Raw genomic sequence first — 21457 nt, 5'->3', positions numbered from 1 at the left:
GTAGCGTTGGCCTGGCGGCCTGGGGCACTGAAAGCATCCGAAGGTCCCGGCAAAGCATGAGAAGACTGGTAACAGAACAACTTGTTTATTCTAACATAGCAAAAGAGCGGCCGGTCAGGTCGACCGAAGTGGAGAGACGGGAGAGCACGTAACTCAACAGTACAAATCGGAGCCTCTCCTCTGGCGTCCGGGGGCAGCTGCTCTTATACTCCCGGCGTCGCGGTCCAAAAGGGAAGGAGGGAAGGTCACGGGATGAAGGTCACGGGACGGCGCAGCAGGAGCCCACGACGGCGCGAGCGGTTGAGCCGAGAGACCTCCAGGCTCCTCATTCGGGGAACTCCGCTCCCCGGCTGCCGCGCTTTGACAAGCGAGGGCACACACACACACACGCACACACGAAGACACGTGGCACTGAAACACGCCTGGGCACGCTTGGCGGGTAGGCGTTGCGGCGGCGACGAACGGGCCAAAATGTCCGCCGCTTTGAACAAAGCCCCGGCGTCCGTTGCATCCGCGCCGGCATTACCGCGCGTTGTAGGCGAAACGTAACACCACAGTAATTAACCAGAGTATGCAAATCTTCCTGGCTATCTGCTAACAGTACAATACCGTCCGCATACATTAAACCCGGTAGTCGTTGCTCAACAACCTTCCCGCCTAATCTGTTCGACAGATTATACCCTAGATTACTTCGTTGTAACCTTCTTTCCATACTTATCATATAAAGCATGAACAGCAGCGGTGATAGAGGACAACCTTGCCTTAATCCTTTGTGTACCTCGACAGTTGTCGTACTCTTAATTCCTTCCCATGTTATTTCAACATTAATTTCTCGATATATTTCCTGTAGAAAATCAATAACCTCATGACCGATACCTTCATCTTTTAATATGTTCTACAGGAGTTCCCTGTTCACGTTGTCGTATGCACCGCTTATGTCCAGGAAGGCTAAATACAGAGGTCTATTTTCCGCCTTAGCTATTTCTATGCACTTGGTAAGCACGAGCAGGCTATTATCTAAGCGCCTGCCACTTCTGAACCCGCTCTGAAGTTCTCAGAGTATTCTATTACTTTCTACCTACGACTGCATTTTTAATTTCACCGCCTGCATCGCCATGCTATCTTCTTATCACCTTTCCCTTCATAAATCAAATTGATTTTAGTCTGTTTCCAGCTGTGCGGAATTTGCTTATTTGTTATGACTGCCTCCAATGCTTTTATCAACGTTTCCTTGCTTCTTGGGCGAAGGTGATTAATTAACTTGATTGGAATTTCGTCTATCCCAGCGGACGTGCATTTTGGAACATTTGCTTCCGCCTTTTTCCAGTTAAGATTGGTCAGTTCTAAGCTGTTTTCTATTATGTTATCCTGTGTTTCTCTCTCATTTGGGGCGATTACCCTATCGTCTTTCCTAAATGACTCTGCTATAACTGAACCAATGTAGTTCACAGCGTCATTTCCCTCTAAACAATTTCCTTCGGCATCGTGAACCTCTTTATGCGACATTTAGCGACAACCGCGCCGCCACCCAAAAAAACTAAGCCACATTTAGAATGATTTGGTCAACGCTGTACCAAAAACGAATGAAATAAGTTTCATTTTCTGCCACTGCCACATCATTTTTATGACGGCTGAAATAGAAATTCTAATATAGCAATTGAAACATTTGTACCGGCAAGGGCATGCACGGCCCGTGAGTATCCGTAATCCGGAGTGATCCGGAGAGATTGTACGTAAGTGTGGTGGCGCCCCCAATAGTCGGCCGCCACTTCGGCCGACCGACATCTTGATCTCGTCACAAGTGGCAAGTGGCTTCTTTCTATCTGCCGATCAGAGCTTGCTGAGCTCTGATTGAACTGTTTCGCAGGGCGCATTGAGAATTAAACCATGGCCGACTTTGATCAGTTCGAAGCGAGTTTCGACAATCCACCAGTGACAGAAGAAGATCCAGCAGCGGAATTCCTGGCACGGGAACAGGACGTGCTGGCAGGTCTGGAGGATGACAACTTCGACGGTGTCCCCGTGCCGCAGCAGCAGCCCACCGTCGGTGCGCATTCTTCGTCCTTATTCTGCGGTTCTGTTGCTTCAGGATATATTCTTCCTCGCGCTTAGTGACCACATACCGCTAGAAACGTGTCCATATTTTCGCTAGGCATTCCGGAAAATTGGAAGTCTGGTATAGCTGTGTCACCGTCTGCAGAGCCTTTGGGGCGTTTCTTACGGCCTTGCAGGGGGCAGTTCAGTTCGCCAGCGTGAAAACGGCTTTGTTCTTATTGCTCTGTATCCTTGCGTACAATAGTTACCGAATGCTGTCTTGAAGGTAAAATGTTCTAACGGCATCGGAACGGCATATTGTTGTGATTTAAAATTAGAGCGTTAGTTTGGCGAGACACGACCAAAAACACTGCGTGCGATGCGTGCCTCAGGCATTCACACACGCCCGCTGGTTGAAAAAAAAAAAAAAGAGAAAATGGTTTGTGATAGTACTGCAGACGGCATAGTACATGCGATGGTAACGAAGTAGCCGCTGTTTGCTTCCTTCTTTTAAATTAATAAACCTTATATGTCCATATATCTCTGCAGATGGCCTCGCCGATGATGTCGCAGCAGAAGTGCAGGTGAGTTTGATCGTTTTCCACGTAATTGCTACGAATCAGTCGAACAACCTCCGAAGTAATGCATTTAATCAGTCGCGGGGTGCTAAGACGCGCGCCTCGGTTTCGTGCCGGCGCGACGAAGGAAGCTCGCGCATTGCGCCTCGAGACAGCTTGCGATGCACGAAAGGAACAACTCGCAGCGGCTCATTTGTCATTTAGTTAATTAAAGTGAAGCTTTCACTGCGAACCCTCCGGGACATTGCTGAACGTGGCAGCCGCTGCTGTTTTGCTCAAGAGCTCACACGCAGATCCGCACTCGTGTAGTGAATTGGCCGATATGTATTCCCATCTGTCCTGCCTGTACGTGTGCTGGTTGCCGTCTCCCTTCTTTACGGAATTACGCTGTCAAACAACAAACGTTACATAAATATCCTCATTGCCATAAATATGCAGCAGTGAGCACATAATTACTTAAAGCAGTTTTATAGCAATCAACCATTTCACGAAAGCTTCGTTTCACATAGATTCCAATATATGCGTCGGGTTTACATGATAAAAAAATATATATAATCCCCACAGAGCCCAACATATCATTTTTGATAGTGATCGTTAAAACTCGAATTTAAGTGCTGGGAACCCAATCCAGAGCCTGTACTAGCTTTTTTTGATATGCTGACGGGAGTTATCAGTGATGGCTTGCTCACCAAATCAATTACTAATTACTGCACTAATTTTAATAAATGATCATTTCACTGTTTTATTAGTAACAATAGACTCCATGGCCAGAAATTAATGTGAACAAGTTGTTCAAATTTTCTTCGAAGTGTAATGGTTTTCGGGCTTTGTGGGGATCTGTATTGTTTTCTTGTTTTCCACTTATGAATATACGTGTTCTTTCTCGGAGTTCGGCATGGCGGCAATGGTTGGTTTCTCACCCAGTAAAGCTAGACAGTCCTCCAGCATTGACCCACTTTACTTGGTGACCTGATCTTGGAGACAGTTTCAGCAAAATGGGCCGATCCCGAAGACAATGTAACGCATGGTAATGTGGTTGGTGGGGCGCCTCTGCATCTTCACATCGGGTGGGTATTTAATCGTTATGCAGCAAGACACTATGCACAAGATGATCTGTTGTATAGCACATAATTAACTAACCACTTCACGAAACCTTCACTTCACAGATACAAATATGTGCACTGGGTCTGCATAATTTTTAGTATGTCAGTGCAATTCATAGGTGGAAAGCAAGGAGGGAAACGTGAGAATACATTTAGAAAAATATGTGTATTTGCAGAACACTCATAACATTTTTTGATGTGAAAGAAAGTAGGCTTCACTGTGCTGCTTGAAGTTAGCTTTCTCATAGGCAATAAGGTAAAAAGAAAAAGTGAATGCACCAAACAAGACTTCCATGCCCTGTGAGAGTTGTGACAACCTGTGACAGAAAAACAAAACTAGACTTGTGGACTTGCTCAGATTGTTTTTGGCAAATTGTACCTTTTTTTTTATGGAGTAGGCTAGCTTCTCCACGGTAGCCGGTGTGTAAAACGTGGACATGATTAGCTTGTGTACACGAGGTAAAGGGTTAAATATGCTGTGCTGTGAAGTGTGCAGCAGCGCAGCAGTACCCTGGATGTGCAGTAGCAGTGTGCTCAGTGGTTGCTGTACACATAAAAAGTGGAACTGTGATTTTGTCCTTCAATTTAATTTGCTTCAGATGAATGGGCCATCTCAGCCACCAACAGTTGTCCCGGACACGTCACCACGGCCGACACCTGTCCGTGAGGAGCCTGAGAAAATAAAGAAATGGCGTGAAGAGCAGGCCAAGAGACTGGAGCAAAAGGGTTGGTGCTCTCTTTGTTTGCAAAGATTTTTTTCAGCCCAGACCACACATGTACTGGCGACATGTGCAAGCTTGTGTCTATGCGTTCTGTGCCTGCTGCGCCTCGCAAAGAGTGGCAGTTTGCGTGTACAAGAGACACGCGCCATGTGCTCACTCCTGGTACGCTGGCTTGGCACCTTAGCAGACATCGTTTCGTATTGAGCAATTGATAGTGCTTCAAAATGTGCAGTCTGGATTTGACTACTATCTGTTGGTCCAGCTGGTGGAAAGCACAGCCGCTCCGCACCATGTAGCACAGCCAGATGAGCGAGTGCGTACTCCAGCCCGGTCGTGCACATAGCAAATGTGGTGCTACACGCATGACAGGGATCCAAGCACGAGCCTGCCCGAGTGCCCATATCTTTTTGGAACAGATCTCTGTGCTTTGGCATGCACAAGCTGTCTTGCACTGTCTGCGCATGCGTATGCGTGCAGGCACGCGCGGCCAAGCGTATGTGTGGGTTGGCCTTTAGAATATGCCTAATGCAGCAGTAGTACAGTAAAACCTCGTTAAACCGTACCCGCTTAAACAGTAGTTTTGTTTTAAAGTAGTAAAGTCAAATCCCCAACTCAGCGGCCATTGAAGAAAAAGTAGACATCATTCGTGCTATCGAACGTGACACGAAGAAGTCGGCGCTGGCACGCGACAGGGATCTACTGTTGACTACAGTGTGTGGCATTTTGAATGCAAAGTTGTTGCTCGGCAGCGCTGCTGCGACCGCGAAAAGATGTTGGCTACGAGGTTCGACTTTTCATCATCGTTGCCTCTGTTGTTGCCGAAGTGTCGACTAGAGACAGTGATGAGGACCACACGGAAAGCGACAGCACGGGTGATTCAGGCACGACAGTGGCAGAAGCTGCGCGTTATGTCAGCCTCGTGAATGCAATCAACGCGACGAGAACAGCGCCCCGCAATGAAAAGGTGCCCTGCGACTTCTGCAATGCTACTGCGCCTGTGCACGGAGAATATGCAACGTCAACAAGGAATCTGCCATGCGAGTGTTTGCCGAGGAGAGGGGGCTGGCTGAAAAGCTGGCTCACAGCTTCAGTAAGTTTGAGGCCGCTGTCGTCGCTGCTAGGTCGTGGCGGTATCAAACAAAAATAACACGTTTGTTGCGCAAAGTAAATAAATACTGCATGTTTTTTCCCCTTTCATCACACTCTCTCCAAGTATCGTTTTTGACAGGTAAGTGGGTGATCTCATGCAATTTCGGTTAAGCAGTAGCTACCGTTTTAGTATGTACTTTTTCCGAGCTCCGACCAACTACGCTTTAACGAGGTTTCACTGTAATGCAGTAGCTGTCATGGTAGTTTGCACTGGCATCACTCCATGACATCCGTCATTGTGTCTTGGTGGCTGTGGTGTTCTCTCGCTGAGCAAAACATCACGGGTTCGATTCTAGACTGGGGCAGCCATGCTTCAATCAGGGTGGAGTGCAGAAATGCTTGTAACGCCCAGGTGGTCAAAGCTAATCTGGAGCTCTCCTCTGCAGCATCCCTCCTAGCGCGTTATGCAGCTTTGGGCCATTAATGCTTTAGGCATCTGGTATTCTGAAGTACAACGAATTCAATTACTACCTAAGTAGCCCATTATCAGGCTTTAAACTCAAATTCTATTTATTAATAATATATTTCTTAAAATTTTAATTTCGAGATCTAGAAATATGTAACGAAATGTCAGACTTATGCTAATAAACAGCTTTAAGGTAGTGTTCCTCTGGCAACATAACCTTTTTGTCGCTGTCATTGCTTTTTAAACACATTTCGTAATCAACATATAGAAGCTCTCTGAATCAATTCATAGGAATTTTTTGGATTTGTGCATCATTTAATAATATGCACTGGCTTTTTATTAGTCTGCCATGTCGGAAAATGAGGTGTGAGAAACACTGATGGTTCATAAGCTTTGTGGCACCATCTTTCATATAGAAACGAAACCTACTATAAAATTTTTGTTTAACCAACTTCCCAGTAGATGACGCAACCAGTCTGGATGTTTCACATTCACAAATGGTCTTGGGCACGACCGGGGGTGTGCATCGGTGACCAAGCGAGTATACTCGGGCACTGAACTTACAGGGTTAAACCACAGAATTGAATTTCAATTTTTACCTCTACATGACTAGAACCTCTGTTTAACCACGTGCAGTGCTGGGCAGTATCGAAGATACATGTATCATGGATACCATCTTAGATACTCTTTGGGTATCTTGTATCTGTTTCATGATACGGCTGGCAAGGTGTGTATCAGTATCTGTATTTCCAATACATAAAAAGATGTATCTTGTATCTTAAGATTCAAGATGCTGGCTATTGCAAAATCACAGTGCGAAACTGTAAACATTGGCTGAACTCCACTTCTCAAGCTGATAGTGCTGCCACTAAGCCACCTGAATAAAACTAAAGGCAGTGACATTCTTTTATCTTTCCATCATAGCCCTCCAGCGATGACAGGCAATGAGGTCTGCATCCGTATTGGTGCAGCAGAGTCACGTGGTGGCATTCGAGATGTCTTGACAAAAACAAGTGCTGAATGTCTGTGTGCAGCCGACCTTTCTTTTTTTATTTTTAGTTCCATCAGTGCCAAAAAGTGCATAAACGGTCATACGTTTGCAGACAAGGTAGAACTCCACAGTGGTATTTGTCATCTTGCAGAGGCCTCTTATTGACGTTCTTGTAATTAGATGGCAACCCGCTAGTTGGTTGGCAAGCATAGCAGCAACTCCCATCAGTTGCAAAACCGACAATCAAGAACCACTTACAGCGCCGGGTGGAAAGAGTTTTCATGTTAAGCAGCTAAAGCAACCCCAATGAATTGTTGCGGAATGAAAATATACTTTGAGCAAGAAAGACAAAAATTTTTAGATACTAAGAGACATTTCATTCAAATGAAACGAGGTTAGTCGGAGTTAAAAAATTTACAAGGAAACATTCTTGTGCATACGCATTTGCTGCTACATTGCATCTATTATAAGAAAGTAGCCAATGTGTTGAAGTATGTTAAAGGGACACTAAAGTGAAAAATGATTTCTGCATCAGTAAATTACCGTTATACAACACCAAAAACACCAATCTTACGACGCTAAGGCTTTTGGCAAGCCAGAAAAAGCGCAAGAACGAAATACGGGTGGCGACGCCTACTTAAGTTCCCGCAGCTGGGGGCTGTGACGTCTTGGATTTTGATAGCATTTTCTAGGGCCTACTAATTATATATAGCGGTACAGATTGACTACATTATGTTCTAAAGGAGCCAAATATTAAACATGGCACGTTTTGAGAACCTTTATTGCGCCAACGTGGCTCAAATGCGAAAACATACTTTAGAATCCCTGACGTCACGTTGACGTACCGGTGCTGGGGTTTCGGCGCGAAATTCAAATACTGATACTTCGACCTTCATTTTCTCATCTACTGAACTATTTTTTTGAAATGACTGCCTGCAGGGTTCTCAAACAATGCTGCATTACTCTAAACTGATTTGTTTCGCTTTAGTGTCCCTTTAAGATACAAGTAGAAAGTATATTATATTGTACACAATAATTGCGGTGGTATCTTGTATCTGTATCTCAAATACTTGTTGCCCGAGCATTTCGTATCGTGTATCTCGTATAAAATTGCAAAGTATCTTTGCCCAGCCCTGACCACGTGGATATTTCAACCCATGGTGTATCCAAACACGATCTTCGATGGGTGGTGACAGGGTACAAACAGAAGTGATGCATCCTGTTTGACTTTCTGTAAGAGTTGCCACGTTGCCTGTTTTGAACACCATTGTGGGAATCGTCACCCTTAACTCAATTATACCTTTTCTGATGCCACTACAACAGTTCAATGAAACTATTATGAAGAACATAGATCAGCAGATGTTTGATAGCTCAGAGGAAAGCTGGCTTTACTTCAAGTTGCAGTGGTGCGTACATGTCTGTACTATTTACACTTCACCTATAATTTCAGTTAGTAAGTGCTCTTGAACGTATTGCTTTACAGAAGCTTTTTGATTGTTCTGCACAATACAGCACACAACACACAATTTGCAAATGGTAATACTCGTGGATGTGTCTGGTGTAGCTCAAACGCATAAGTTCTTTTATATGCAATGCTGTATGCACACTTCATCCTCTTTGTAGACTGTTGAAGGTAAGGCAGCGCTGCCCCACAACTAAAATGGTTACTGTGCTTCAATTATGCTCTTTGGCAGTTCCTGTGATAAAGTGTTGTTTGAGAGAACTTATTTCAGAGCCTCTGAGATGGCAAATACACTGTCTCATCAGAAAATGATAGCTTACGAGTTGCCTAAGAATGAATGATTCAGTTGAGGGATTGCACTGCCCTCCACCCAGTGTTGAGCTGAATATGTTAATGCCAAGGTATGTCTGATTGCAGGGATAACTTAGCAGCAGAGAATGTAAATAGAAAATGAAAGGAAGCCCAGGATTATGAATATTGCAACAGACGTTGACAATAGATTGAAACAGCCTTTAAAGTACACACTCTTCATGTTTAGGCATTTGAAACCTTTTGTATTTCAGATTAGTGAATTCTTTTTACTGCATCAAGCCTGTTATTGTCATTGGCATAATGTGTCACTGGGTGGAACATCACCCTGGGTGGTGAATTGCTGCCTCCTGTTTGCTAGGAATGATGGAGGGACAAGGGAAGTTTTCAAAGGACCAAATTAAGGACCACCTCTACTGATGTGAAACACCTTGAAAAAATTCTTGCAGAGTAGCATGCTGGTAACTCTATCCAATCGTAATGTTTTATTTGGACATAGAGATGTACAGGAGCTCCAGGAGCAAAGATGCCTTACACCTAGCTGAAACGCAAAAAAAAGGTTACACCATTTGCATGACAGAAGCTTAATACAGAGCTCCCTCATTTACTAATAAAAAGTTCCTTCCTTCTCCTCTTGCAAGAGGGTAGTGTCACAATGTGTGAAAATACGTCAAACCACTAGAAATTCTTGAGGTATTTTCTAACAATCCATTTTGTTTTACATTCTTCTTATTGTCCATTGCACACAATGGCCTATCCACGACATAACAATGTTGTGGGGTTGTGCAAGCCAGTTGTCATGGGCAGTTGGAATAGAAATGAAAAAAAAATTTTTTCAGTACATAATGTGGCCCATGATTTCTAAAGTCACTTAATTTATGTGAAGGGAAGTTTACCGATGATAGTGGCCATACCCTTTGTAATGTAAAAGTAAATGCTAACATTGAGTGACTGTTACTGGGTGAACAAAAGATATTTTTGTAACAATTTGTGAATCCGTAATTTTCGAAATTCTGCTTCAAGAAATGTCAGCCTACGTTTTGTCTTATGGCAAAAAAATAATAAAAAAAATAAAAACACAAAGGTCACAGTGGTGTCACAGCAATTTCTTTTTCATTCGCTTCAGATGTCGAAGAAGAGGAGAAGAAAACTGAACTTCGAGCAAACGCAAAGAAAGAGCTTGAGGAGTGGTACGCACGATATCATGAGCAAATTGAAAAGGCCAAGTTGGCCAACAGGTAATACTCGTGAACTTCACTTTATTTTGCCTTATTATTTTCATTGTGTTGTAGCACATTCACTTCATATATAAATTGTTACATTGAGAATGCACGTAGCTAATGCATTGTGATTGAATACTGTCTGCAGTTACGAATCCGTGTTTAGATGCAGGTAAGCTTTGTTGACATTGTTCATAGTTTTGTTGTGAGATCAGAGTAACCCTTTGTGGTGAACTGAATGTGGTTGAACGAGGAACGTTGGTGGAGAATGTTCAAACAAAGGGACTTGTCTTGATCAGGGCAGGGTTGCTGTCCTGATGATGTCTTCTTGTCGAAATGGCTCAAGCAACATCCTTGTTTGACTACTGTTATTCACTTCAAACCACCATGTTCCTGTGAACTTTGTCTTGTTTCTATTTGCGGCATACTGTTGTTTGTTATCTGAGTATTGTGAAATAAGCTAAAACAGGCAGGCATTTGATAGGCTGTACTGCATCATCTCCAGTGCGCATCACCGTTGTGTAGAGTGCAGGAATAGTGGCCGCTAAGACACTCCGGAGCCAGCCAACAACATTTAATGGAAGTTGCTGGGCTCGAGATAAGATGCGTCTGGGCACGTTTGGCCACACTTACCGATGAGCCTTGCTCTTTCACTGCCCTCGGAAGTTTACGGCGTTCGTGTTGTCCACTTCTCTTGTGTCCGTGTCTGCACACCGTACCCCTTTCTTTGCATTATGAAGTCTGATTAGCTGAGTGTCAGTGAGAAGGCATTTTGCCTGTGTGCTGCGTTGCTCCGTGCGAAAGCGAAACTGCCACCGAAGCAAGCAGCAGGGGCAAGACGAAGGTGCTGCGTAAAGTCTGCTCCTGCGAGTGGTAAAAAAGCAAGGCTTGTCTGTCTGTGTGGCCAAGCGTGCCCAGATGCATCTTATCTCGAGCCCAGCAACTACCGTTGATGTTGCTGGCTGGCTCTGGAGCGCCTCAGCGGCTGCCATTTGCGCACTCTACACAAGCATGGCGCACACTGTACTGTAGTTATTTCATGACTATCTAGCTTGGATGATTGAAAAAACTGATGCTTTAACAGGCTTCTGATAATTAGGCTTTGTCTGTCGTTTCTTCCATGATCATTCAAAGATAATGACCAGCACAAGTATTTTCCTTATGCATGGAAAATTGAGCTTGATGTAAAATCGTTGCCTGAAACACGCATGTACATTACGCTGTCTGTGTTCAGAAAGATCATGCGCCAGTTGGCCTCAATTTGATTGCAACAGTACATGTTCTTCTTACTTGAATAATGTGTTCTAAGTAACTTTATTGCTATACAACATTTTGTTAGAGAAAAATGGCAGTGAGATTTGTTATTTGTCATCATCACTCTAGTATGGTGCCTCAAACTCGTATGAGGTGCTGGAATGTATCTGTTGTGCATAGCTCCCTTGTGCACTACTGGGATGCATTCAAGGCTTAAAGGGGGAGTTCCATAATGCTTAGGCAGCTAAGGAACGGCAATGGTGCATTAATGGGGAATGCCATGTAAGCTACAGGCAGGAGCTGTAAAAGTTGGGTACGACTTGTGGGTCGTCTGTTTGAGATCCCTGTTCTTGTAGCCTGAAAAGTCTGTAATTGTGTGTGTTGTTGATGTCTTTGTCTGTTGCGTGTATTGTAGCTGAGTGCTGTTGTTCTCATTGTCAGACATATTCATATGTCTCTTCCTTTTTTTCCACTTGCTGTTCAGAGAAGTTTCCAAGTAAGTCGTCAACCGCTATTGCGCGGCTCTCTCTCATTGCGCATCATTACACTGTGTGTTGTGTGCTGTGGCTTTTTCTTCCCTGCACTCCTTTTCTTTAAAGCACTGGGAAAGTTTCTAAAGCTTTGTGTTTGAAGCTTGTTGTGGGAATAGATTCATCGCATTCCTCTCTGCTGGTTTGTTTCCTTTGTTCTGAGGGAGCATATTTGATGCTAGTGATACATTGCAAGGGATTACTAGAAAATGCTGGTTTATATTGTACGTCTTATCAGTAAAACAATTCATTTTAAAACTTAATAATGACTAGATTTACGTTAGGTCAAGTGGCCCTAATGAAGATAAACTAAACAAGTCGGAGAAGGCCACTGTGGCAGGTCACTTCAGTCCTTTGAATGAAGAGTGTGCAAGTGTTTGGGTGGGAGGAGGTTAAGCTGTACATTAATGGCTGATGCAAGTTGGCATACGATAAGCCAATAAAATCACTGAATTGTTTAGAGGGAATACTAGCATGTAGCAGGGAATGAACATTGGCTTATTGTTGCTAGGACTGTGGCATGTAGATTCATTATTTCTGCTGTCATATGAGTGGGAATCTGAATTTCCACATTTTGGTGTTGATAAAGTGAGAGTGTCCTAACTGGTGGTCTGCCACATTGAGAAGTGTGATCAAGTTAATAGAAGATGTCAGCGAATGCGAGATCTTCCCAAAATGAGCTAGCATATCATCCCATGTTATCTTTTCACCGTCCACTGCACGCAAAATTTCTAAACATTCTTCTTGGCCCTGTGATGTTCATTGTTTTCGTTGCAAGGCACGTCAATATGGAACAGAGCTGTTTTGGTCTCTCACTTTTTCACTTTGAATGATCCGGTAATCTTTTAGGATTCTACCTACTGCAGCACCTTAATGGCTATGACGTTATGCTGCTGAGCTTGAGGTTGTGGACTCTATCCCGGCCACGGTGGCCAAAATCCGATGGGGGCAAAATGCAAAGTCTTATGTCTCGTGGATTGGGTGCACGTTAAAGAACTTCAGGTAGTCAAAATAATGTGTAGTCCCCCTGCATAATGTGCTTCCTAATCAGATTGTGGTTTTCCGACATAAAAACCTCAGAATTTTTACTTATTTAGGGTCCTTTCATGTCAGCAAACAATGGTGTACTACAAATATTCATATAGAAAGTTCTTAGATGCCTCAATAGTCATTAAAATACTCAAGCAAAGGGGACTACAAGCTTCTGTTACAGATCCTGATCATGTTTCCTACTTGAAATTCTGTTTTCAAATCTTAAAACAGCCTTTATGATTTTACGTAAACCTGTAAATTCACATTTCAAGCAGGTTATGCTGCAAGGCACAAGCATTTAACACCGCAAAATAATTGTTTTAAAATTCTTATTCTTTAAGAACAATAATTCACTGGAACAGTCTTTAGGAAGAAACTAGCACAATTTGCTGTCATATTTTGAATGCAGCTTCTGTTGTGAGCTTTACCTGCATGTGTGTTCCTCCGTTTACTTGAACTACCTTGTACTTTTTTTTTTCACTTGGTTTGCTTTGCAACATAACGTCATAACGGAGCTAAACATAAATAGCACGCAGGTCCGCTTCGCGGCGATACTGCAACAATGACATTGTACTTGACTTTGCTAGTTAATGCTTACTGTACATTTCATTATAAGGATCACATAAAATTGCTGTGTCTATAAGTGAACAGTTCATTATTATAAAAGACAAATAAAATTGAAACAGAATAATTTGGACGTAAGCAAATCAAAGACTGTGGCTTATGGAGGTTAAATAATGACATCACTTTCAGAATGCGGTGGTGGCTCTTTGCAGGTGAAAACTGCTATTAAATGAGCATTCAACTCAGATTTCCCACTGTTCAAGTGAAGCTTTCATTGCCTACTCTCCCATATTTTGCATGGCTGCTGGCATATGGCTGTCAGTAACTCTGCGGATATAACTGTGGATATATATATATATATATATATATATATATATATATATATATATATATATATATATATATATATATATATCAGCTCCAACACAAAAATGGCTTCGTCGTCGTACCGTGGTTGTCCTTCTGTCATCATTGCCTTTATTCCTTTGTGGTCATTCCTTTGTTGTCATGCCGTCGTCATCGTTCTGCCGTCTACATTCTCTCGTTCCCCTGCCTTGTCATTTTGTCAACATGCTGTCGTTCCATCATGATCATAGCGCCATTGTCATGCCATCATTGTAATTGCACTCTTGTCGTACAGACGTCATGCATTCGTGGTCTTATGTCATCGCAGTGCTGTCATGATCGTTCCATCATTGTCATTTCAATTTCTTCATCTGATCGTCGTCATGTCATCATTATCACTTCAGAAACATTGCGTCGGCATGCCATCTTCATCGTATTGTCATTGTCGATCCAATGTCGTCGCTCCTTCATTTTATTGTCGTGATTGTGTCGTCATGCATTCATGGCTATAGTATTGTTGATACTGTTGCCTTTGTACCATCGTCGTCATACCATTCTCATTGTTCCAGAATCTTCATCCCGTTGTCGTCGTTACAGTCATTGTCACTCAGCAGTTGTTGCTCTGTAATAGTTATTCCTGTGTCATGTTGTTGTCGTCATGCCATCATTGCCATTTTAGTGTCGTGTCATTGTCGTATCATCATCATCATGCATGGAATCCACACGTTCTAGTGCCATATAGAGGGACTGACAACTGGCCAGAATGTTGCGAGATGTTGGTATAAATGAAAAGACCAGGAATTATGGTGATAGAATTGAGCGTGCTGCGTATGATATAAGTAAAAATTATTTTAAATTGTCCCAGGAAGTTGTAAAAACCGGTATGTGGCGCAAACTGGTGGTGAAGCCTTGGTACTTCAAAAGCAGCATACGAGATTACTGTGTGTATGTTGGCCATCGTTAAGTACCGCATAGGTATTGTTTAAAATTAAACTACCTATCTTATTAGGCTCTTGTGCTTTATTCTATACGTAGTATGAGTTAAAAAAATGGGTGCTACCAAACGGAGCTGCCTTCATGGTAAAAAGTGGAGCAGCAGAACGGTTCAATGCATGGCGACACGCGTGAGTGCTGTACCTCCAGAGTACCCAAAGTTCTGTGGTTCCTGCGAGATACAAAATGCCATTGACAAATTGTGCTCGGAATGGGGGCCAGCATTGCAATAATAGCACTACTGGCGTATCCTACCACTTTGCTTGAATTGGCTGAAAAAAAGAAAAATTCGGCAGAGATACTTAAAGCTGTAACCGCATGACACGTTTTTCGCTCGCGAAAAGCAGAAAAGCAGGACCAATGTCCGCGCCACCGCTGATGCATCGGCACCCGCACGAATGCAGTGGGTCCGCGCCTGCTGCGCCATGTTTGCCGGGGTTGGTAGACAAGGGGAAATCCCCAGAGCATGGATTATTAGTGTCTTTACGCGGAAGTAATTTACTCTTTATATTACGAAACACTGTTAATAAAGTCGCCTCATGGGTCATTACAGAGCTACCTTTCTCTCCCAAGTATAGTTATCGTGTTTCATTTGAAATGTGCACCGTTTGTACGACATTGTGGCCAAGGATTGATCGCTGCCTGCGGAGGCGACTTTTCCCATACGGAAATCCCACAGGACGTGCCGCTGCTCCACTTCTGCGATGAGGGCTCCGTTGAAGATGTCTTTGTCCATGATAAGTACAGGAGCACGACAGGAGCAATGGCGATTTTGCACGATTACCAAACGCGCATTACCCACACTAGAACAAGTGGTTTGGAAAAGCGTGCCCTCGTCCCCCTGTTGTTATGCTGAAATGTGTGGAGGGCAACACTGTCTGGTGGCGTTTGGGGAACTAATGCATGACGTTGCCGTGACGTGCCACTCGCGCTGCACTGTCATTGGTGGCCGCGGGTGTGCCAGCACGATGTGATGCATTCTTTTCTATTTTTTCTACTCCCAACAGTCTGACGCGGCTATGCGATTTTCATGGGTGTGTTCGTCGAAACGACGCCCTGGCCTCTCTGTCGTGCGTCAGTTGCGCCAAAAAACGGGTCATGCTGTTCCAGCTTAAGACTGCTTACTTGTGGGAATGCAAAATCATTATATAGTCGCTTTGGCATGATCTATGGTCAGGGTTTGCTGATCATAGCAAATGCTGACCGATGAAATCCAAAGAGCAAGAGACGCAAGGCAGGCAGTGCGCTAATTTTATACTCGCGACGTGGCGCCACCTCCTGCCCATTGACTGCACTGTCACATGTCCAGTGACGCATGCTCTTGGCCACATCTTTAGTTAGCCAGATGGCTGCGACGTGACATGTGCGATGACGCACGCACTAGGCACTCTTTTAGTCAGCTAGAGCCGTGTAGCCACCATGGTGTTGGGGAAGCATGCTCATCGCGCACCTTGGAGGCCTGCGTTTGGTTCCCACTAAGACTAAAATGTACCAAATTTTCTTTCCAAAGCCATTAATTTACTTTGTTTACAGAAACTTCCCTGAGAAATTTGACGTCGGTTCGAGCATTTTTGACGTGTTTTTGCTCTTGGTTCCGTCAGTCATTTTTGTTACCATTCGTCAGTCACGCCGCCGCCAGATTTTCGCGTAATGGGGCATATAATGCTTGCGCATTAAACGCCTGGCACATGCAACCAGCAAAAGCATGAGCTTCGAGATTAGTTTCTATTACTTGGAGGGAGCCATCACGGGGGCATAGATTTGGATATCACCTATTAGTGCAGAAATAATTAGACTTCAGAAAACATGAACTTCTGGAACATCAGCTTAATAAACAGAATTTTATTTACATCTAGGGCTGCACTTGTCTTGGCACTGGCATATAATTGCTATAGCACTATTGCACTATCAATGCTGGCGTATAATTGCTATTGCACTATTGCGCTATCAATGCTGGCATATAATTGCTATATAATTAGCATTATTTTCAGCATGTTGCTTGTATATGACGCAAGCCGCCATTTTACAAGAAATTATTGCAAGTTACTAATTGTATCAACCAGTCTATAGTCGGATACAACTTTAGAAAAAAGGGGGCGTTTACTCCTCCGACGCGGATGCGCACGAGCATCCACCAATGGGCGCGCACTCTGGACTGACGTCATGAGCCAGACGGCCGGTGACCCCGCCGACAGAGAAGATGGCCGCCCACGCTTCGAACTGGGCCAAGTCGCGTCAGCTCTGTGCTTCAGCGATAAACGCATTGTTTTATATAAGTACTTTTTCAATAGCAACTGATTTATTTTAAGCTTGGAAAATGAGTATTAGATACGCCGTGTACATGCGAACAAGTGCAAAAGCCATGCAGAGCTGCTCTTTCTACTTTTGTGACTTGCAGTGAAGCTAAAGAGCAGACGGGCAGCGTTGTAGAAGGCACGGGGTTATTTTTCTGTCGCTATCCGGTATGTGCTGTAGCACATGATAGCTCTACTAAACCAGTCACCAAAATACAAAAGTCTTTATTTATACCGAGAATTGCGCGTTTCAGGAGCACGATTTTTCGAGCATGACTATTTTAGTCGCGGAGGCACTCGGCTGTTGCGCTTCGGTCATCTGGGCGGGGCCTCCCCTTTTTTCTAAAGTTGTATCCGACTATAGTAGTATCGCATGCAGCTAAAGCTGATGGCAAGCACTGATTCTAGCCATACTTAATCAGTCTGCAGCACATCCCCAACCAGTGGTACAAGTAAATTTCAACTATCGGGCAAAGTAATGGCTTGTGCTTGGCATGAAGTTTAGTTACATGGAAAATAGGCAGAGCACAAAGCGGGAGGGTGCCCGTTTTGAAAAGTGGTAGAAGCTTAAAGGCGGTCTGCTTACTCCTTTGTTGCACGTGGCCGAACAGTGAGCTTCTTTGTGGGACAGGGGCAAAGCAGTTCATCACAAGACATAGAAGGATAGAAAAGGGAGTCAGTGGGCATGTCAGTCTTAAAGTTCCTCTGTACCCTACTCCATACACTTGTGTGAGGTCCACCCTCCTCATTGGGGAACAGCTGTTGTGTTCTCTTTCTGTTTTCTTTCTTCTCACCCTTTCCATGCTTCTGCAAATGTTGTCACCTAATGCAATCATGCGCTGGTGTTTTGCTCCGCTGCTGACTATGGCAGTATGGATGAGTGACTGTGTTTCAGTAACACTAATGAAAACATTTTTCTGTCGTTGGGCATTGTGGTACAGGCACAATGTAAGGAACAACAGCATAAGTGTTGTGTAGTATTATATGCACCTATTAGTTTGTGTTGTGGCACTAACAATGTAAATAACAAACACAATAGTCACATTCACCATTATATTTAGGTGCAGAAGCATGCAAGTACTGTGTAATGTTTTACATCTTCCAGTTTGTTCTTGAAGCACAGTTATTGAATGTGAAATCGTAAAGCAGCTTGCTTCTTAATCTTAAAACATCTTTTTGCTCAGATACCACTTCTGAATTTTTAGTTTTTCTTTTTGGAAAGTAAGTTGAATTGGAATTGAAAATATTTTATTATCCTTTGCCTGTGCCACTTATGGCTGTGCTTTGTAACCTTTCAGGAACGCTGAAAAAGAGTGGGTGCATGAGCGTGACTCACCGGCACCAAAGGGCCAGGAGTGGGAGGCCATTGCCAAGCTGTGCGACTTTAACCCCAAGGCTGCACGCAATAGCAAGGATGTGTCACGCATGCGCTCTATCATCTTGCAACTGAAGCAGTCTCCACCGCAGACCAACAAAACACCCTGAGGTGCACTTCTGTTCATCAGCCTGATCCTCTTCAGTTGTAAAGGTGAGCAGTGTTGGTTAGTTCAGCATGGACACTTGAGCGGAAAGACATGAGAAGGACCTTGAATACTGTTTTCCCAACATTATGCCTGCGCTAATTTGATTTACTTAATGAGTTGGTACTCTGATATTATGCTACAAAGCTGAAGAACTTGTTTCATGTGTCATTACACCTTGTGTTGGCACTCTAGGTCTATTCAGATAGCTGTCATTGCAAGGCGCGATATGATGAAGCCAGAATTTCTTTTGAAGGATTATTCAAAGAATCTTACAGCAGCTGTGTAAATTAAACATGTGCTGCTTCAATAATCTTCATCTTCATTTACTGAGTGAAAATCTCTCAACTTTATGATGTGTGTCTACAACACAAGTGTAAGGTCACTATGCAAAACTCTCCAACTAATATAGAAGGGTTGTGGCAAATAGCAGACATATCCAGTTAGTATCAAGTGTATGAAAACAAAGGAAAATAACAATTCTTGAGTAACATTTACTGGCCTTTGAAATCCTGGCTTCCTGGCCTCCTGGTGTTTTCATTGTGCAGCCTCTGTGGTTTCCACATGACAGAATGGCCTGCTGTGAATCATGTTTGTGGTTGAACAGAATAATGTGCAGGCAATATTTAGCCACAGTGGAAGAACTTAGCAAGATTGAAATTATGGCAGCTATTGCCTGTTTCAAAAGGGATGACAACCAAATTTTTCACGGTAATACTGTTTCATAATCTTGTAATTCTACTCTATGCTCAATTCACTGGCACAGTGCAACAGTTCAACCAGCAGTGCTGTTCTCTGCATTGCCTCCCATGGGGGATCTAGTGGACATATTATGCACTACTCTGCTTGCTATTCCTCTTCCATAATGGTCAATTGTCTAGTTTGCTAGTTCAGAAGTTTTTTCATGCTAAACTTTTGTTTTCGCAATCTTGGAAATTCTGATAGTTAAACCTTGTTAAATCGTAGTTGGCCGGAGCTCGGAAAAAGTATGTACTAAACTGTAGTACTGCTTAACCGAAATAGCATGAGATCGCCCACTTACCTGTCAAAAATGGAACTTGGAGAGAGTGTGATGAAAGGGGAAAAAAACCGTGCATTATTTATTCAATTCGTGTGACAAAAGTGTTATTTTCGATTTATGCTGCGGAGGCCTAGCAGTGACGACAGCGGCCTCAAACTTACTGAAGCTGTGAGCCAACTTTTCAGCCAGCCCCCTCTTCTCGGCAAACACTCGCATGGCAGATTGCTTGTTGGCGTTTCATATTCTCTGTGCACGCGCGCAGTAGCGCTACAAAAGTCGCGAGGCACCTTTTTCATTGCGGGGTGCTGTTCTCGTCGCGACGATTGCATTCACGAGGCCGACGTAACGCGCAGCCTCTGCCACTGTCGGGCCGGAATCGCCCGTGCTGTTGCTTTCCGTGTGGTCCTCATCACTGTCGCTAGTCGACACTTCGGCAACAACAGAGGCAACGATGACGAAAAGTCGAACCTCGTAGCCAACATCTTTTCGTGGTCGCAGCAGCGCTGCCAAGCAACAACTTTGCATTTCAAATTCGACACACTGTGGAATGTGAAAAGTGGGAAAACTGGGAATAAGTGGGAAAACTATGTGTTAACCGATACGTACGCGATAACCTGGTACGGTTTATGTGGATAGAAAACACCTTATGTTCAATGGCCACTGAGTCGGGGATATTACTTTACTACAATTAAAACGAAACTACTGTTTAAGCGGGTGCGGTTTAACAAGGTTTTACTGCATGGTGAAACTTCTCTAACTTTACAGACTTATATATGTTGAGATTTGACTGGCGTTTTGTGGTATTAGTTGTAATATTAGCAGTATTAGATGCATTGGACTTTCTCAGGATGGCTTGCAGTGTCACTTAATACATCTGGTTTTTGTGTTTGTTACAGAGGTACCACATGAAATACTAGACATTGGATGTGAACTGCCGTTTGAAACATCTGATACTGCCTGCAATAGCCACACATGGAGACTTGTAGAAATGCTGTCTGATGTCATTCTTTTTCTTTTTTCTTTTTATATACTTTTTGGTAGCCAGAAACTGTCAGTGCTTTTACCATTGCCTTTGTTACATAATTTTTTCTTTCGTGGTCGTTGTTTGCTTTCTTATAGTGGAGTAGTATTTTTTTGTTTATTATAACATGTGCAAAGTTTAGTTTTGCAGTTTATCAACAAGAACAGCCTACATGTTGTCAATGAAGGAAAAAAAAAAAAAGAAAAGAAATGCAGGTAAAGTGCAGATCATTACATGTACTTTAGCACAATGGAGTCCAAGCTGTGTGGAAAGTGTCATGTAGAATAAGCTATTACGTGATAAACTTTTTTTTTCTGTATTCTGCGGAAAAGAATGTAGCTTGTCTTTCAAAGAACTATATGGTTTATGAAGCAGTTATAGTTCTGAGGAAATGAAGATGCTACTGAGTGAGAAACAAGTTTGAGAAACATTGTCTGCAAGTTATCCTTTCAGCCACCTTTGCAGGAAAGCGACCTTTATTTTATCTTTAGTTGCCTGGTAAGAAGCTGATGGGGCTCAGCGTTATTAAAAGCCTTTCACTCTAGTGCATCCTTGCTTTGCACTGTGAATTTGATGTTAATGTGGAAGCAGTTATGAGCAGTGGTTGCAAGTGATTGTACTATTTATGATTTAGTTCTTAAATAAACAGAACATTTCTTATTGAGGGGTGTTTTCGTCTCTCTTGGTGTGAAGGTTGCTTATGCTTCACCTTTACTTTTGTGGACAATTTGACAGTTTTGGGACACATTCCTTTTGCATGTGCTACAGTCAAATTTTATTTCTAGGAACCACATAGTAAACTTTTCAGATTATAGGTTCAGTGTAAATATATTTCAGAATAATGATGCTTATTTCGTCTCCTAGTATGTTAAAGGCCACTCCGGCTGGATTGGTTCTATGTGAGTGTAC

At 43.3% G+C, this 21457-nt stretch overlaps 1 protein-coding gene across 2 annotated transcripts; it reads left to right on the top strand.

The window, feature by feature from the left end:
* Nucleotides 1–1772: 1772 nt before the first annotated feature.
* LOC126536222 (clathrin light chain-like) lies at nucleotides 1773–21212 on the top strand. Of its 2 annotated transcripts, XM_050183114.3 has the most exons (7): nucleotides 1773–2047; nucleotides 2584–2618; nucleotides 4315–4441; nucleotides 9881–9992; nucleotides 11713–11724; nucleotides 18285–18514; nucleotides 20424–21212. In XM_050183114.3, the coding sequence occupies exons 1-6, from the start codon at nucleotides 1888–1890 to the stop codon at nucleotides 18469–18471; spliced, it is 633 nt and encodes a 210-aa protein (XP_050039071.1). In that variant the 5' UTR covers nucleotides 1773–1887; the 3' UTR covers nucleotides 18472–18514; nucleotides 20424–21212. The 2 variants fall into 2 exon arrangements, with proteins under 2 accessions (XP_050039071.1, XP_050039072.1); XM_050183115.3 differs by lacking the exon at nucleotides 11713–11724 and having other exon boundaries at nucleotides 1776–2047.
* The last annotated feature ends 245 nt before the right edge of the window (nucleotides 21213–21457 follow it).

This window comes from Dermacentor andersoni, chromosome 4 (assembly GCF_023375885.2).
Source record: "Dermacentor andersoni chromosome 4, qqDerAnde1_hic_scaffold, whole genome shotgun sequence".
In the NCBI taxonomy this organism is placed as follows: domain Eukaryota; kingdom Metazoa; phylum Arthropoda; class Arachnida; order Ixodida; family Ixodidae; genus Dermacentor; species Dermacentor andersoni.
This window is presented reverse-complemented; position numbering and strand designations above follow the sequence as displayed.

Bases quoted from the DNA above. Each gene is read 5' to 3' on its own strand.
- LOC126536222 (XM_050183114.3), top strand. From the start codon at position 1,888: ATGGCCGACTTTGATCAGTTCGAAGCGAGTTTCGACAATCCACCAGTG. The intron at 2,048-2,583 runs GTGCGCATTCTT...ATATCTCTGCAG, and splicing joins GCAGCAGCAGCCCACCGTCG to ATGGCCTCGCCGATGATGTC. The intron at 4,442-9,880 runs GTTGGTGCTCTC...CATTCGCTTCAG, and splicing joins CAAGAGACTGGAGCAAAAGG to ATGTCGAAGAAGAGGAGAAG.